The 19,519-nt window shown below is 44.9% G+C and overlaps 1 protein-coding gene across 1 annotated transcript in view; it reads right to left on the reverse strand.

Annotated features, from left to right (window-relative positions):
- LOC130290415 (cytochrome P450 2F2-like) overlaps positions 1–19,519 on the reverse strand; it is a 53,819-nt gene that overhangs the window by 7,498 nt on the left and 26,802 nt on the right. The window contains exons 4-7 of the mRNA XM_056538042.1: positions 17,982–18,142; positions 15,874–16,050; positions 12,496–12,637; positions 7,931–8,118 (exon numbers count right to left, since the gene is read on the reverse strand). Of these exons, the coding sequence (XP_056394017.1) occupies positions 7,931–8,118; positions 12,496–12,637; positions 15,874–16,050; positions 17,982–18,142 (668 nt within the window). The remainder of the gene's footprint in view (positions 1–7,930; positions 8,119–12,495; positions 12,638–15,873; positions 16,051–17,981; positions 18,143–19,519) is intronic.

Here is a 19,519-nt window from a genome sequence, read left to right on the forward strand (position 1 = left end):
GGGGAAGAAGAGGGTGAAATAGGAGGAGGTAGAACGTCGGTGGTGTCGCTTGATTCCGTGGACGTTTGCTAATTGGCTACAGGCCTTTGCCATCTTGACTAGTGTGGTGGGTGAAAAGTTGCCGGAACATTGTTCCAAGCTTTTTTGTTATATGGATCCTATAGGTGAGGGGGATGGTATTGCGTTTGTGGGGGGATGGTGTGGTTGCGCTTCGGAAAACAATTTAGACAGCGCATGGCAATACGGCCTTCCTTGAGGTGGGACCACAAGGATATAGGCTTGTAGATGCGGCTTATGGATGCTCTGCGGGGAGGGTTGCAGTCCTTTCGGGATGGTGTTGGCAGCTCAAGAGCCACCCGGATGGCAGGTATGGGATTGGGTGTGTGTTGGCAGTTCAACTTCGGTAACTGCAAATTTGGAGCAGAGTGCCGCTTTAAGCACAAATGCTCCGGGTGCGGGGGCAATCACAGTCTGTCCTGGTGGCGGCTACTTCTGCGGTGGTGCGCACGCATCATTTTGTTCGGCTGTCAGCTGATTTGCGGACTGAATTGGGGGCCTGGTGGAACGTTTTAAGCCTCTACAATGACCGGTCCTTGGTCATGGGGCGTCCTGTGTCTAGTGAGGATTTTAATCTGTTTATTGATGCGGCTGGTAGCTGTGGCTTTGGGGCTTATCTACAAGGCCAGTCGTGCTCGGGGCGGTGGCCTGATGCTTGGCGGAAGGCAGGGCTCACCAGGAACCTGACATTTTTGGAGTTATTCCATATCATTGTTGATGTTGAGATCTGGGGGGAGTGGTTTCGTAATTGGAAGGTTTGCTTCCATTGTTATAACCTGGGGGTTGTCCAGGCCATTAATAGGCAGATGGCGCATTCCCCGCCGGTGGTCAGTCTGCTGCGCAGATTGGTTCTGCGGGGTTTGGAGCTAAATTCTCAATTTGTTGCTTTGCATGTTTGCATGCTTTGTGTTGTCAATGATGTTGCTGACACCATCTCTCGTTTTCAGTGGGAGCGCTTTCAGGAGTTGCTGCCAGAGGCAGCGGAGAGTGTGATCCCTTGTACCACCTGGCTGTGGAATCTGGTGTAGCTGTGGCAATGGGTCTGGTCAGCCGGTCTGTGAGTGGGGCAACTTGGGCTGTGTACAGTAGGTGGTGGTCTGATTGGGAGGTCCTGGTGGGGCGTTTGTCGCTGGGGGAAACGGTTTCTGAGTGGGAGACAGCTCTTCTATTTTATGTTGGCAGGGCTTTTTGTGAGTGTGTTTCATACTCGGGGTTGGGCCATCGTTTGCCGGCCCTTGCTTTTTTGTTTAAGGCTAGGGGTTGCCGGATGTTACAACATTTTTTCTGGTGTGGCAGGGCTTGTGGGATTTCCAGAAAGGGGTGGTTACGCGGGATACACAGAAGCCGATGTCCTTTTAGCTGCTGACGCAGCTGGGGGCATTGCTGCCGGGGATTTGTTTTTTGGCTTTCTGGATATCAGAGCTGGTGGCTCCTAGTAGACGATGGGTGGGGGGTTTACATTTGACTTATGTACGGGTAACGGACGGGGGCTTGGAGTGTTTGCTTCGCCGCTCCAAGACGGACCAGTTGGGCATGGGTACGGTCGTTCGGTTGGCGCCTTTGGAGGGGTTTGAGATGTGTCCGGTGGCTTGCTAACGGGATTTTATGGCGGCACGTCCTCCTGGCTTGGGACCCCTCTTATTGCATGCGGATGTTTTTTTTTTTGTCACCCTTTCAGTTTATGGCAGTGTTCCACAAGTGCTTGCGGGCGGCTGGCTGTCCAGCAGAGGAGTTTAGTTCACAATCCTTTCGCATCAGCGCTGCGATGGAGGCATCGCGTTGGGGGGCAGGGACCTGATTTGATTAAGCGCATTGGCACGTGGGAGTCTGATCGTTTTAAGATATACGTTAGGCCTCATTTTTTGTAATGTTGTTTTTTCTTACTGTGTTGGCTGGCATGTTTTCTTTTTCGTTTTAGGTTCAAACAAGTGGCCAGAGAGGGGGGGGAGGGGGTTGAGAACGGAGGTGCGACCGTCTGGTCGGTAATTGGGATTTCCTAGTCCAGAGGTGGAAGTACGTTGGTTGGGTAAAGGGGGCATGCGTTGGCCAGACATGTTGCCGTGGGTACAGTTTTATGTTCACATGGCTAGGTCCCCTGATGTTTTGGTTTTGCACCTGGGGTTCGGTAAGTCTATGGACTTGATGAAGGACATCAAATTGGACTTATTAGCCATGGTTATGGCTTCTGATCTGGTTTGACGTAGTAACTAGGAAGAAGTGGCGTCAGGTCAGGTCGGTGGAAGGTTTAAACAGGGCATGAGCCAAGGTCAGTAAAGTGGTGGGGCGGTTTGTGGCTTGCAATGGGGTTTTTGTACTGTGCTATAAAGAACTGGAGGTTGGGGATCCTGCTTTTATGGCATTCATTTGATTGACCTGGTTATGGATCTTTGGCTTTTGGAGATTAGGGAGGCTGTTGAGCGAGCAGTGCTGGTTTGGCGGAACGGAGTAAGGTGTCACTCACTGTTGTTGTGGCGGGGGCAGGAGAGGGATCTGGAGGCATCAGTGGACTTTATGGAGTTTGGAGTGTAAAAGTTGGCGTGGATGGTACACAGCCCGGTGGCAAAGTCTCTGCGGCCATGGGCCCCAGGGAGGGATTTGGTGCTCTGAATTTGGTGCTCCTCAACCAGGTGAGGAGTAAAGTAGGAGGCCCTATACTTACAGGTTTATGGAGAGTAAAGGTGGACAGTGCTTCTGGGTTCTTATCTTGCTAAGTACATTATTGTTCCAGAAAAGGAGTAGGATTGTTTATATTAAGGTAAGATGTTCATACAAAAGTTTGTGGTTACAATGTTCTAATTGTTCTGTTAAATAAAATTGGGCTGCTGTGGCCTTTGCACCAACATATTGTGTTTATCGTTAATGGGATGGGTTTTGGTGGGTAGTGTTGGTGAGAACACAAGCAGCTAGAATCTACCCTAGTCTTGACACTGTATACTGTACGGTATAACCAACGCTAAACCACCAAGTGTAAAAAGTGTGAAAGTTTGGAATAGAGATGAGCGAATTTTTGAAAAATTCAATTCGGCCAATTCGACAAATTTTCCCCAAAAAATTGTTTAGTTTGTGGTGAATGACTATTAAAAAACAGCTATTTCTGGCCTACAGAGAACCTCAATTGGAATGTAGAACAGTTTTCCTTGTCCTAACACACATAGGGAGTGTGCTGTGTTAGTGAAATAATACTGTTATTCAGTATGACATTCAGATTACAGGCATCGCTAATAGAATCACTGCCGAAGAGCATCTGGATGTGGCAGCATCTGGATGTGACCGCCCCCCCCCCCCCCACTGTCTTACTCTTGTTTCATTTAATCAGTTATGGTTCATTGTTATCGCTCCAACCTGTTTCATTGGATTCTTGTGGTAATTCCACAGCTAATATATGGGGTTGATGACCATAGGGCCTCAATCTTGAAAAGATGACATCAATTTTTTCTAATTTTGAAATTTAAATTTAATATTATACTCTCAATTTTTATGTCCAGGCCCCGGCATTTACTTTGAATACTTTTAATAAATAGTGTGGTTACAAAAGACCAAATCTAACAAGGAGTCACATGTCACATGGCGGCACAATGACAGAGCTTGGATGTGGCATCAGTATGAGGAGACCATATAGTGGCTGAATGACACAGCCTGGAGGTGGCAGCAGCATGATGAGAACATATAGGGGCTGAATGAAACAGCGTGGAGGTGGCGGCAGCATGAAGAGAACATATAGTGGCTGAATGACACAGCGTGGAGGTGGCGGCAGCATGAGGAGACCATAAAGTGGCTGAATGACACAGCCTGGAGTTGGCAGAAGCATGAGGAGACCACATAGTGGCTAAATGACACAGCCTGGAGTTTTCGGCAGCATGAGGAGAAAATATAGTGGCTGAATGACACAGCCTGGAGTTTGCGGCAGCATGAGGAGAACATATAGTGGCTGAATGACACAGCCTGGAGGTGGCAGCAGCATGAGGAGAACATATGGTGACAGTATGAGACAGCTTGGAGCTGGCATCAGCATGAGGAGAACATATGGTGGCAGAATGAGACAGTCTGGAGGTAGAAGCAGCAGCATCAGTATTCCTGAAAGTGACCCAGTGACAGAGTGGTGCGGTGGGTGGCAATCCCAGTACCCGATGGCGAAGGTGGGTGAAAAAAGGAGAACTTGGCATCAGATGTGTGGTATCAGACAGGTGGCAGGATCAGACTAGTAGCTGAGGCAGGTAGGCAGAAGAAAATGGTCTCTTTTGTAAAAGTGTTAGTGTGCACAAGTAAGTATTGAGGATATGCATTACATAAAACTTAACTTTTAATAATATGCTTAGGATACTATATATAGTCCCAATTTTTTTTTTATCAAGCCAAAAGAAAGGTGTGCAAAAAACACCATGTGCCACCTACTCCACCAAGTATTGATGTGATGCAAAGACCTCTAAAATGTGGAAGGGAACAACGCTTGGTCCATTGTAACCGGTGGGGGTAAACACTTCACCTGTAAGGCCCTACTCTTTCATTATTAATTCCCTACTTGGCAAGTGTTACTCGCCCTAAAAAGGGCGGCCCCACACAGGAAACTCTCCCTATTTCCACCTGCAAACACTGTAATTTCCCAGGGTTTTTAGGTGGGAATAGGGATTGGTTCCTGTGTGGGGCCGCTCTTTTTAAGACGAGTTACACTTTCCTCAAAAATATGGAAGGGAACAACATATTGTCCATTGTAGCAGGTGGGGGTAAAAACTTCCCCTGTAAGGCACTACTCTCGCCCTATTAATTCCCTTCTTGGCAAGTGTTACTCACCCTAAAAAGGGCGGCCCCACACAGGAAACTCTCTATTTCCACCCAATAACCCTGGGAAATGAGAGTGTATGTAGGGGGAAATAGGTTCCTGTGTGGGGTTGCGCTTTTTAGGGCAAGTAACACTTGCAAAGAAGGGAAGTAATTATGCGAGCGTAGGGCCTTACAGGGGAAGTTTTTTACACCCCCCGGTTACAATGGACCATACGTTGTTCCCTTTCACCTTTTAGAGGTCTTTGTATCACATCAATAATTGGTGATGTAGGTGGCACATGGTGTTTTTTTGCACACCTTTCCTTTTGTTTGATTAAAAAAAAAACTATTTGAGTTTGTATATTTTATCCTAAGAAAAGTTGAGTTTTAGCTAATGCATATCCTCAATACTTACTTGTGGTCTGATGTCGAGGAATGCCTGTAACTGCTGAGCAGCACCTTAAACATGTTTTGCACTATCCATATTTGGGAAGTGTTGGTGTGTCACCATGGTCAATCTACTCTGATACATCAGGCATTGGTGGGTGGAAATCCTGGCTGATCCATGCCTGATTCATCTTCACAAAGGTCAGCCTCTCCATTTTTTTCGTGGATAGACGAGTTCTCCTTGGGGTTACTATGGCCCTTGCCGCACTAAATACCCGCTCTGATGGCATACTACTGGCCAGGCAGGACAGCTTTTCCAGGGCAAACTCTGCTAGTTGCAGCCACAAATCAAGTTTGGCGGATCTTCAAGGTGTGTTGGCATGGTCATGTCAAGGTATGCCATTATCTGCTGGTGGAATTTCAACGTGTGGAAACAACGCAAATCAGACTATGTTGGGGGATGCCGTTCTGACGCTGCAGCTCAAGAAGGGTGTGCTTTGCGGTGTACAAGTGGCTGAAGTGCATGCAAAGTTTCCTTCCCATGGTTAGGACATCTTGCTGGTGGGAGGAACACTTCAGGAATCTTTTTACAACCAGATTGAACATGTGTGCCATGCAGGGCAGGCTTCCTTGTTGCAGCTCAGACAAGATGTTCTTCCCGTTGTCGGTTCCCATTTCCAGTTTTCCTGGAGTAAGCCATGATTCGATTTCTTGATGAATAACTTTTATCAGTTCCTCCCCTGTGTGACTCTGTTTGCCAAAGCAAACCATGTGAAGAACAGCGTGACACCGCCGTGCCCTGCAAACATGGTATGCTGGAGAGGCACTGAGACTTGCCCGTACAGTGGAGGCTGAGGCTACACTTCTCCTTCTGCTAACACATCTTGCATGTGGCCAGGTTAACCTCCTCCGGATGCTTGATGAAAAACTGTCACACCTCTGAATAGCTGATTTTCCCGCCTACAGTCCGCACTGATTGACTACTATTGCCGCCAATCCCAGGAACCCCTGTTTCACTACCTCCCAGGATGGTAGGTTGCTGCGAAGCAGGTGGTCTACCCAGGGCACATTTGGCTCCAGACTTTCCAATTCTGCCACCATGCTGACTTCCAACCATGCAACCTGCAACTATCTTCTCCTGATGATGATGAAGGCCCTTCTGCACCCGGCTCCCAAGAGCTATCGACTTCATAATCATCATCATCATCATCGAGTTGTGTCTGCACATCACTGATGTCCTCGCAACACCACCTCCCACGCCACTCTTCTCATCACTACTTGTCTGCCTAGCATAGGAAGCGGCAGATGTCTCCTCCAATTCTTGGATGGGCAGTAGATGATTACTGTCCTCTAGATTGTCCTCACTAAATAGTGGAGCTGAACCCACAGCATAAGATACTTCTGTGGGGGAGGGAACAGCATAGGACAGAGGCAATGGGAGGACAGGGACTGATCCTGGGCCATGCCAACTGAGTGTTATGTTTGAGGAACCCACCGACTGTTGACTGGGGGTGTCAGATGTCACTTGTGATGAAGTGAATAACCTTGTTAACCAATCGTTGACGACAGATGGGTTGCTGGTCGAGACACGATCACTAGCTGATAGAGGGAGCTCAGGCCTCTCGCTGCCACTCCTGCTGCCATTCGCCCCTACTCTGCTTCAACATCTGCCTGATGAATTTAGGCCTCTGCCACTCCTCTGTGAACGTCCCAGCACTTCTCTGCCTGACATACTTAGTTCATATATGAGGGGAGTACAATACACTCCACTACGCTTAAAAAAGTATTTGTGTACAACACCAGCCGGTGAGTACTTTTGCCTGGCCATTCACAGTATATAGGCCCTTGAGACTTTAACAGGAACAAAAAAGTACACCACTTAAATGTACGTATGTGGTATGCACTTATGAGGGATGAAAAATGCGCTACAGTATGCTTAAAAAGTATTTGTGTACAACACCAGCCTGTGAGTACTTTTGCCTGGCGTTTTTTACAGTATCTAGGCCCTTGAGACTTTAGCAGGTACAAAATAGTACACCACTCAGATGTATGTATGTGGTATGCACTTATGAGGGGAGAAAAATGTGCTACAGTATGCTTAAAAAAGTATTTGTGTACAACACCAGCCGGTGAGTACTTTTGCCTGGCCTTTCACAGTATCTAGGCCCTTGAGACTTCACTGCCCCATATCCTCACATGTGAATCCGCCATTTTAGATGTCCTGGAGCCTGGACCGTACTAATTGGAGTTTAATGAAGGGATTCACGCAATAGAATCATGATTTTTTTCTGAAAATCGTAATGAATTCGGATTCTTCAGATTCGATTCGCTCATCCCGAGTTTGGAATGCCTGTATAAGTGGCAGAAGTTTGCTGCTTCCATTGGGAAATCTATACACTTGGGAGTCACTCTTTAAAGAGGTACTCTACTGGCCAGCATTTGGAAGTAAATATTCTGAACGCTGTTTATTATGCTGTGGGGGTCGTACCTTCCCCTTGTGACATCGTGGACATGGCCTCCTCAATGCAAGTCTATGGGAGGGGGCGTGATGGCCATCACGCCTCCTCCCATTAACTTGCATTGAGGGGGCGTGACCATGACATCATGAGGGGCATGGCCGCCCCCACAGCACAAATATAGCATTCTGAACATTTATTTCCAAACACTGGCCAATGGAGTATCCCTTTAAAAATCCTACATTTGATATCACGATGTTGCAGAGGTTTACCTTGGGAAGGTGGTAACCATGAAAGGTCACGTCTCTGGTGGTGGATCGTGTAAAGCCCATTGGGAAGACATCGCTATATCGCTGTATCTCATGTAAGAAAGCATTTGTGTAGGGCATATGGTTCCTGTCTTCTGCCCTAGGTTCTCTCTCTCTTCCAATCACTTGGTCAATCTCCTTTTGAACTTTAGCTATATATTATAAAAAAAAATATTAAAAAAGACATAAGGAGTTAAGAAATCAAATATAGTAACCTGGTGAATGATGGTGGTGGTAGTCATAAAAGATTAAAGGAGCATTTACAAAGAGGAGGTCATTTACAAATTTTCTGAGGTTTTAGAGCCCAAATGTTGCAGTAAAAGTTACAGACGTGCGCCAAATTTTTATCAAACGACGCACAAGCTTTGATGAATCCCCAAAGAACTGCTCTTATTCTGGTTAAATGTTGCAGAGGAGTGGCGGCCGTGCGACAAATGTATCAAATGTTGCACGGCCCTTAATACAATTGTCGCATAGAATTCTGTAGGGCAGGGTGGACTTGTCCTTTAGAACAAAAAGTTGCACGTGATAAATCAGTGACCATTGCACAAAGTGCTCTAAATAAGAACACTTCATGGTAATGAAATTAAAAGTTCTAAAAAACTGATAAAAGCCACAAAAATAGAGACAGAAAGACTTATTGCCAAAGAGAGTAAAACTAACCACAAAATGTTTTTAACTATATAAATAGCAAAAAGGTTAAAAATGAAAGTGTAGGCCCTTTAAAAAATGACGAGGAAGAAATTATAAACGGGAATCAGGAAAAAACAGATATATTAAGCAAATTCTTCTCCACTGTATTCACTGAGGAAATTGAATTGCCAGGTGAAATTCAGCGAGATAAGGTAAACTTCCCAGTACAGATCATCTGTCTAAACCAGGAAGAAGAACAGTGCCACCTGCAAAAAATCGAAATAGACAAATTGCCAGGTCCAGATGCCATTCACCCCTGTGTTCTAAAGGAATTAAGTAATGTAATAGACAGACCCCTATTTTTAATATTCAGGGACTCTATAGTGACAGGGACTGTTCTCCAGGACTGGCGCATGGCAAATGTGGTGTCAAAATGTAAAAGGGGTCAAAAGGTTACCCCTGGAATTATAGGCCTGTTAGTTTGACCTCCGTTGTATGTAAATTGTTTGAGGGTTTTCTAAGAGATGCTATTTTGAAATATCTTGATACAAATAAAGGTATGACTCCATATCAGCATATGAGGGGATCGGTCCTGTCAAACTAACCTCATCAGCTTTTCCAGACTGGACCAGGGGCACTGGATGTCATATATCAGGATTTTTCCAAAGCATTTGATACGGTGCCACACAAAAGGTTGGTGAGAAGGATTGGGCTGGGGGGGGGGGGGGGGGAATGTGTGCAAGTGGGTAAGTAACTGGCTCAGTGATAGGAAACAGAGGGTGGTTATCAATGGTACTTATTCTGATTGGGTGACTGTTACTAGTGGGGTACCACAGGGGCCAGTCTTGGGTCCTGTTCTATTTAATATATTAATGAATGACCTTGTAGAGGGGTTGAATATTAAAGTAGCCATCTTTGCAGATGATACTAAACTCTGTAAAGCGGTAAACCTTTTGATAGGTGATAAGATGTTTTTGCCCGGAATACCAGTGACCAATGTCGGGCAGCTGCTGCCAAGGCAAATAAAATCATGGGGTGCATCAATAGGGGCATAGATGCCCACGACAAGGAAATAATTCTACCACTGTACAAATCACTAGTCAGACCACACATAGAATACTGTGTACAGTACTGGGCACCAGTGTACAAAAAAGATATAGTGGAGCTGGAGAAGGTTCAAAGACGGGCAACCAGTGTTACGGAGCTGGATGTGGATCCTCTAACCTGTGTGGCTGATGACTCGGACCGTATCGGGGAGCAGAGTCTAAGGTGCTGCTGGTCTTCACCAGAGCCTGCGCAAGGCAGGATGTGTTTGCAGGCGACACCCAGGTCGCTACCCCTGACACGGCTCGACCACACAGGTAGCTGGGCAAGGCGAGGTATCGAAGGATAAGGCAGTAGCGTAGTCAAACGTAGCAGAAGGTCAAGGCAGGTGGCAAAGGTGCAAAGTCAAATAATGTAGCGGGAAGGTCTGGATACACGGTAAGGCAAACAGGCAATATGAAACGCTTAATCTCAGGCTAGGGGCGCTGAAGATCCAGCAGGGAAGTGTGGGAGGTGCAGGAGCTTTATAATGTGGTGTCAGGTGCAATTATGAACGCACTGGCCTTTTGAATTTCAGAACTCCGGCTTACACGTGCCCTAGGAGACGGGGACACTGGACTCCTGTCTTTTTTTGACCCTATGAACTATGTTACTAAAAGGAAATGGCGCAGAAAATGTTGCATGGAGACAGCCTGAGAAATTTTCATGCAACAAATTTAGACAAAAAAAAAGCAGTCTAAATGGTTTCATTAATTCCCCTCATAATGGAGATTTATCAAATCCTGTTCAGTGGAAAAGTTGCCAGATCGCTTCTTTCATTTTTATCAAGGCCTCTGCAAAATGAAAGAAACAATCTGATTGGCTGCTATGGGCAACTGGGCAACTTTTCCTCTGGACAGGTTTTGATAAGTCTCCCCCCAAGGCATATTCTTCTTTGCAAGAACTGTATCATTTTTAGAAATAACTGCTTGCCATTTTAAAGTGTTCCAGTCATTTAAACATGTACACGTCTATGGAGCAACTGGATAAAAATTGCAGCAAGCAGGGGAGTGAACCCCACAGCTGCACACTTCTCCCTGCTTGTTCTAATGATTGGTGGGGGTCTCATCACTGAGACCCTGAATAATCAAAACTTTTGACAGGTTTCTTTAGACTTAAAGTATATGTAAATATATATACTGTGTATATTTTACATACACTGTACGTTAAGTTTATCTTACTGCTTGACATCAGGTTTAAATACTTGGTGTCGCCATGTTGGATTGATGTTGCTGGCAACAGCAACATTGGTCTTCAGGGCTATCAGCTATAGGGGAAGTACAGGTACATGCATCAGCTCTAGAAGTACCTAGAGCTGGAAGAAAATGTGAGTAGAGATGTTGATGTGCTAAGACCCTATGCCGAGTTGGAGGCGCTTTAGGAGAAAAACTGTGTTAAAGGGAAACTCCGCCACCCCAGCTTTCGGAACGTTTTGTTCCCAACACTGGTTGCCGGCGGTGGGGTCGTGATGTCACTGCCACACCCCTCGTGACCTCATGCCATGCCCCCTACCATAGACTTGCATCGAGGGAACGTGGTGTGATGTCACAAGGGGCGTAGCAGTGATGTCATGACCCCCTCTGCCCGCACCAGCTTTTTAAATGAATGCCTGGTGTTGCGCAGAGATCATGGAGGGCGTTGTAGTCAGACATGTAAAAAACGTTTTACATGTGGAAGAAACAGTAAAGTTTTGATTTTTTTTGTGGTCTGGGGTTTGGATTCCCAACAATCATTTGAATGAGCCAAGAAGAAACACAGAGCTAAGCACTTCACTCCCCAGCTCACTGCAATCTCTATCTGGCTGAATGAAGCAAGCTTTAATAACAAGTCTATGGGGTAAGTCTCTTGCAATGAGAAGGAAAAGGCCGCAAGCCAGAGGAGAATAGCTTGTTCTAGTGTTCGTTAGAGGTCTAAACACCCAGATCCCAATTGATCTTTGCAACATGTCAAATACTTTTTCTAATATACATGGACACTTTACGTTATAGCAACAGGAATAGCTGTACATATGGGGTCATGGGTGAATTAGGGGCTGGGATGGACCATTTGGAGTATGGTCTACCAAGCATCAGTAAGAGAAGGCTCTATTTTAATTTTACATTTTGTCTCCTATTTTGTTAAAGGGGTTATCCAGCATAAGTTGATTTTATTACGTACCTGGCAGACAATAATGGACATGTTTAGGAAGGATCTGCACTTGTCTTGGGGCTAAATGGCTATGTTGTGAGATTACCATAACGCTGTGGCTATCTTTTTGTGAACTGGCTATTTCCTGCTGGAGTTCGTTCTCTCAGACTACACATCCCATAGTTCCTTGTTTGTAAATGTAATGTCACTTTTCTCCCTCCTACACATCAGCCACCCCACCCATTAAAATACACCTGTGATGGCTTCCATGCAATAGACCAGTGTTTTCTAATCAGGGTGCCTACAGCTGTTGCAAAATTATCTCTCCCATCCAGCAGTTGCTCCACCCATTGAAGCAGGACAGGCTCCCTTTGCACACCTGACTAGTGATGTCATGTCTCGGCCACACTGCATCCTGGGAAAACCCTAAACCTGAGTAAGTTTGTATGCTGTTAAAAATAAATATTGAGGCAAAAATCACAGAAGAATTGTGAGAAAACCGTCACACACAGGTTACAGACATTATATTATGAACTACACTAACTGTACAGCCCCTGTAGCACAGTCAAATAAAACAAAATCCTGGAATACCCCTTTAAATTCAGGTCTAGTAATGTCTTTGAAGAAACATCTTATGAGCTGAATCACACACCAGAATGTAATACACTTAATAAATTGCTATTTACCTTGTATCTCTGGATACTTTGCAAGTATGAAGAAACCGTAGGTTACTGTAGACGAAGTACTCTCTGAGCCCCCAAGGAACATGTCAAATACAGTTGCTATGAGATTTGGTATGTTAAAAGTTGTCTTGACATTCTTCTCTTCCTTTGAAGAAAAACTTAGCAAAGGTTAGCAATGACTTTTCATGAGTATGGCTTGACCAAGAAGTAAATTAAGGGGCATGAGAAGTTCTTAAAGGGTACCTCTCATCAAATAAACTTTTGATATATTTTAGATTAATGAATGTTGAGTAACTTTCCAATAGCATGTTAATGAAAAATATGCTTCTTTCTATTGTATTTTTCCCGGTCAGTCCTGTCAGCAAGCATTTCTGACTAATGCTGGAGTCCTAAACACTCAGAGCTGCCAGCCTGCTTTGTTCACAGCCAAACAGGCTGTGAACAAAGCAGGCTGGCAGCTCTGAGTGTTCTCCTTTGTGAACAAAGCAGACTGGCAGCTAGCAGTGTTTAGGACTCCAGCATGAGTCTGAAATGCTTGCTGCCAGGACTGGTAGGGAGACCCCTAGTGGTCATTTCTTCAAAGTGGAAAATTAAATAGAAAGAAGCATATTTTTTAATAACATGCAATTGTAAAGTTATTCTGCATACATTAATCTATAATATATTTAAAGTTTTTTTGATGAGAGGTACCCTTTAAAAGTAAGGCTAAAATAAAAAAGAAGCACTGGTACCTGAGGGGACCTGGACATCCCTCTGTCAATTACACAAACACCCAATTCCCTCCTCCTCTATGCACTGTATACACATTACCACGTAGGTATGAATCAATAGAAGTGGTAATATGGAACACTTGGCATGATGTTCCCTCTTGAGCTGCTGCTGGAATTATTGTGTAGACAATATAGACAGTCTAGATTCAGCATAAAAATGAGAAATTCTAATCCCTGTGGGCATTCAAGGCACATCTTCTCAGCTACTAATAGTAGTAATTAATAGTTTACTACTATAAAGAAAATGAATAGCGGAGGCAATATCAAACCAAAGACATTGCAAGTGGTTGAAAGTAGGTAACAGAACCCCAACATCTAGGAGCACATAGAATATATAGGGCCACATAGTAATACTAGGGAGCGAAGTTTAGAAATGCATCAAATCAATGGTTGATAATGTACCGTATATACACGAGTATATGCCGACCCGAATATAAGCCGAGGCCCCTAATTTCACCCCAAAAACCCAAGAAAAGTTATTGACTCGACTAAAAGCCTAGGGTGGGAAATACATCATCCCCCCATGTCATCATCCCCCCATGTCATCATCCAGACCCCCCGTCATTAACACCCCCGTCATCATCACCCTGTCATCATTACCCCTGTCATTATCACCCCGTCATCATCCCCCTCGTCATTATCACCCCCCTTCATCATCACCGCCTGTCAATCCCCTCAGTGGTCTTCAACCTACGGACCTCCAGATGTTGCAAAACTACAACTCCCAGCATGCCCGGACAGCCATCGGCTATCCGGGCATGCTGGGAGTTGTAGTTTTGAAACATCTGGGGGTCCGTAGGTTGAAGACCATTGTGGCCTTTGTCATCATCCAGAACCCCCTTTAGTTTTCTACTCACCTCCCCTCGGTGGGAAGGAAGGGGGAGCTGGTCCGGGCCATCTATGCTGCAGGGACCGTCCGGTGGGGAGGGTTAGTCGTTCCGGGCTGTCCATTTTCATCGGGAGGCCCTCTTCTCCGCTCCGGGCCGGCCCCGGACTAGTGATGTTGCCTTGACGATGATGCACAGGGACTTTTATGCGCAGGGACGTCTGCTGCACATGGATGTCCCTGTGCATCGTCGTCAAGGCAATGTCACTAGGCCAGGGCCGGCCCGGAGCGGAGAAGAGGGCCTCCCGATGAAAATGGACAGCCCGGAACGATGAACCCTCCCCACCGGACGGTCCCTGCAGCGCCCGCACCAGCTCACCCTTCCTTCCACCAAGGGGAGTTGAGTAGAAAACTAAAGGGGGGTCCGGATGATGACGAAGGCTGTAGTGGTCTTCAACTTGCAGACCTCCAGATGTTTCAAAACTACAACTCCCAGCATGCCCGGACAGCCGATGCATGCTGTCAGGCCTCCTATCAACACGGGCCTCATAGCAGTCACTTTGTCTCTGTTAGATACATTACTGCTACAATGTGCGCACCATGTGCCACCCTGTTATACCTCTGACTTGCGTAGAATGGGGCCCTTCCACCAAGCAAACAAAGCCAAACAGGCAGGTATCACAGTTCAGTAGTCCTTGGTTTATTGTAATAATCCACATACAGCCATAAGACCAGGGCTCAAGTCCTGCAGGAACTCTGTTCCCACTTTTTCCACAGCAGGAACGCAGTTCTCATTAGCAGGACTCTTGCAGGACCAGCCCTTAAAGGGGTACTCCACCCCTAGACATCTCATCCCGGGGGTCCCGCAACTGGGGACCCCAGCGATCTTGGCTGTGGCACCCCAGACATCCGGTGCACGGAGTGAACTTCGCTTCGTGACGAATGACTTGCGAAGACGGGCAGAAGCTTGTGACGTCACGGCCATGCCCCCTCAATGCAAGTCTATGGGAGTGGGCGTGACTGTTGTCATGACCCCTCCGATAGACTAGCATCGAGAGGCTGTGGATGTGACATCCTGAGCCTCCGGCTCTGCACCCAACGCTCTAATCGAATGCCAGGTGCAGCACAGCAGGGAGAACACGGGGGTCCCCAGTGGTGGGACCACCGCAATCAGACATCTTATCCCCTATCCTTTGCATAGGGGATAAGATGTCTAGGGGCGGGGTACCCCTTTAAGCGAAAATCTTGGGTGAGTACCCACACTTTTTTTTCCCAGCACTTGACCCCTACATAAGACCCACTTGCAGCATGCAGTATAACAGGAACTCAAACATCCTTCACATTAGATTCTTTACATAACATAAACTTTTAAGCTTCTCACCAAAAATTTGGCACGTTTAGTCCTAAAGTCAGTCTTTTTGGTGCAGTGAATCAGTATTCACCATACCACAGAAAAGCTGATCTGCTTCAGAACAACTCCTCTCTGCGGCTCGCTGGCAGTGCTCACACATCTGTAAGATCAGCTTCAGGACTCCCGCACACGAGAACTGGAATATGGGAGTGACTTTATCTCCAGGACCTTCAGTCACTTCCAAAATCCAGACCCAATGCTGAGTCTGTTGTCATTGAGGCAAGAAGCCTCAGTGTTACACATCTCCCATCCACCATCTTACCAGCTGCTTGCTTACATTTGCTACCATATGTATTCTTTTGCTAACCTTCTATAGTTTCTTCACCACAGGGTTTCCTAACATGTAAAATATAGATATAAGGCGGTTCACTTACTTGTTTCACACGGAGGAGAAAACAGTCAATATAATCTCGAGGACAGGCTGGGTCCAGTGTCTTCTGGTGGCTTCTAACCGATTCCTCCACAGCCTCTTCAAGTGGCTTCAATAGAGTAAATATTTTTTTGTGGGGTCCAGGTAAATAGTACATGATCCCCGGAAATATATCATACAACTGCAAGGAAACAAAAAAAAAAGAGTTGATAGCAGAAAGCAAGATCCTGACTTTCCTGTAGTTTACAATAGGTAGAAAATGAGTAGAAATGGAAAGACAAATCATTGGGTGTTTTGAAAACAGTGCAAGACAAAACCAATGGGTCAGTGTACACACCGCTTCTGTTTGTTTTTTGTTTTTGTCCAGCATAAAAAACAAACTCTACAAAATCTGATCCCTCATTTTTACTCCCAAGAGGCAGATTTTGTGAATTTTCTTTTCCAAAAATAGTGTGTATTAGTACAGTGATCCCTCAACTTACAATGGCCTCAACATACAATAGTTTCAACATACAATGGTCTTTTCTGGACCATTGTAACTTGAAACCAGACTCAACATGCAGTGCTATGGAATCTGCCAAATGTGTCAATGGCTGGAAGAACCGACCAATCAGAATGGATATTTCACTGGTAAAACCCCTGTATTCCTAAAGTGCATGCACTGACTGGTGTCTGGTAGCGCCCCCTACAGTACAGGGAGGTATTACATGTTCTGTATTCTTTACCTGTATTACTGAAGTGTATGCACTGACTGGTGTCTGGTAGCGCCCCCTACAGTACAGGGAGGTATTACATGTTCTGTATTCTTTACCTGTATTACTGAAGTGTATGCACTGACTGGTGTCTGGTAGCACCTCCTACAGTACAGGGAGGTATTACATGTTCCGTACTCTTTACCTGTATTACTGAAGTGTATGCACTGACTGATGTCTGGTAGTGCCTCCTACAGTACAGGGAGGTATTACATGTCCTGTACTCTTTACCTGTATTACTGAAGTGTATGCACTGACTGGTGTCTGGTAGCGCCCCCTACAGTACAGGAAGGTATTACATGTTCTGTACTCTTTACCTGTGCCAGGGTTAGCTTCTTCTTTGGGCATCCGGTGAAGGCGGCTCCATTTTACTTTTTTTAGGACATTGCGATGTCCAGTCCAGGACCCTAAGGAAGCCCCTGTCCTCTACATAGACCAGGGTTTCCCAAATAGGTTGCCTTCAGCTGTTGCAAAACTACAACTCCCAGCATGCCCGGACAGCCTTTGGCTGTCCGGGCATGCTGGGAGTTGTAGTTTTGCAACAGCTGGAGGCACCCTGGTTGGGAAACACTGAAATAGACAGTGATTACAGCTCCCAGCAGATCTTTATTTTTTTTTTATATATAAGGCTTTGTTTTATCTATATTAGTCATCTACTTATTTTTCTTTAATCCTCACTTTTTCCTATTTTTGGATGACATTTTGGTGGCTTCAGAACCAATTACCAGGTTTCCATAGAGTTCTGGTGTCAACATACAATGGTTTCAACATACAATGGTCGTCCCAGAACCAATTCATATTGTAACTTGAGGGACCACTGTATAGGACTTTTTACGTTAGTGTTTTATCCCTTCCATTCTTTTCATTGCAAGTTCTGTGATTCTTTTATCATGCGACTCGAGGATTTCTATTGAAAAACTAGGAGGGAAAAGATGTCAGAATAAAAGATGCTAAGATTGGATGTACATTGCATTTTTTTCTGATGTCATTTTCCTCCTTTAGAAGTCTAACAGAGGAAAAATGTGCAAAAAGGGTGCAAAAGCCAAAACATATGCCATGTGGATCTAGAGTTTGATATTTCTCTATTTCTCTATTCTCTCGCAGGTAACATCTAGCTGCAGCTTTTTTGATCCCAAAAATTCGTGCTGAGAGTATAGATGTTTTGGGGCATTTTTTTTTATTTTTTTTTAACAAAAACGCCAAGTGTAATACCAGCCTCACTGATACATAGTGATAACTGTCTTATGAGAAGACGGTACAGAACAATGTTCTCATTGACAAGTCATGTAATGCATGGACATGCCAGGTCCTCCAGAATGTGTGATCCCCTTTGATGGATTTAGAGGTAACAAATCCTTACCTGACCCCAGGTTGATGAGACAATGAGAAAAGCCTCACGTGAGTCCAGAAGGATTCTCATCCACTTCTTGTCATCGTAGCTGTGGCGAGTTCCCATTAGTAATTTTGTAGTAACATTAGAAGTTGCACACATCAGAGTTGTGGTGGGGTCATAAGGCTCTCCTAAAAGGACATGTGACATTAGCGTTACATTTTATCTTTTAGTTACAAAACGATTTTGCATGGTGAGTAGTGTTGCTCGCGAATATTCGCAATACGAATTTTATTCGCGAATATCGCATATAATTTTTGCTTTTGCTTATGCTAATTGTGTATATGCTAATTTTCGCATATATTATTTTCGCATGCGCGAATTAGCATATGCGAAAATAAAACGAGAATATTGCGAACATGCGAATATTCGCGAATATATGACGAATATTCATCCATATATTCGCGAATATTCGCGAATTCGAATATGGCCTATGCCGCTCAACACTAATGGTGAGCAGCAATATATATATATATATATATATATATATATATATATATATATATATATATATAGATATATATATATCTATGTATATATATATATATATTTTTTTTTTTATATATATATACTATTTTGAGTTTTTCATAAATTACAAACCATATTCTTCATTCCATACAAAATCTTCAATGGAGAAAACAACAACGAAGAACATAAACATAAAGAACATAAATTAAACATAAACGAAGAACATAAACATAAAGAACATAAAATTACTTTCCCTCCCCCAAGAGACCCGTCCCCTTCTCCTGAGCCAACTAGGTTACTTGATCCCCTTATATTCCACTCTCCTATAACCCTCAGAAAAACTTACTTATCTATTGTATTTGCCACAGCAGCGGGCACCTGTGTATTAGGTTGTTGTGCTGGCTATTTTTCCTTTTTGTTTTTACTTTGTAAATTGGGGGGTGTGGCACCCTCTTTAGCCGTGCACCCCACCCCTCTCAGACTGGAGGTGGTTTAGTCAATGGCTGATCCAACATGTCACACAGTCAGAGGCTATATGCACAGCAGAGGTGAGTTATCATGTTAGGGTCCCATCCGATATGAGGCCACCTCCGCGTGGTGGATGGGGGCACACATTTTGATCAAAAAGTGCGCTGAGAGCCTCCATTTTTTGACCTAGAGTGCTGTTGCAACTTTCTTGTTTGTACATTTTGTATTTACCACAGCAGCGGGCACCTGTGTATTAGGTTGTTGTGCTGGCTATTTTTCCTTTTTGTTTTTACTTTGTAAATTGGGGGGTGTGGCACCCTCTTTAGCCGTGCACCCCACCCCTCTCAGACTGGAGGTGGTTTAGTCAATGGCTGATCCAACTTGTCACACAGTCAGAGGCTATATGCACAGCAGAGGTGAGTTATCATGTTAGGGTCCCATCCGATATGAGGCCACCTCCGCGTGGTGGATGGGGGGACACATTTTGATCAAAAAGTGCGCTGAGAGCCTCCATTTTTTGACCTAGAGTGCTGTTGCAACTTTCTTGTTTGTACATTTTATATATATATATA

This window comes from Hyla sarda, chromosome 9 (genome assembly GCF_029499605.1).
Source record: "Hyla sarda isolate aHylSar1 chromosome 9, aHylSar1.hap1, whole genome shotgun sequence".
Lineage (NCBI taxonomy): Eukaryota > Metazoa > Chordata > Amphibia > Anura > Hylidae > Hyla > Hyla sarda.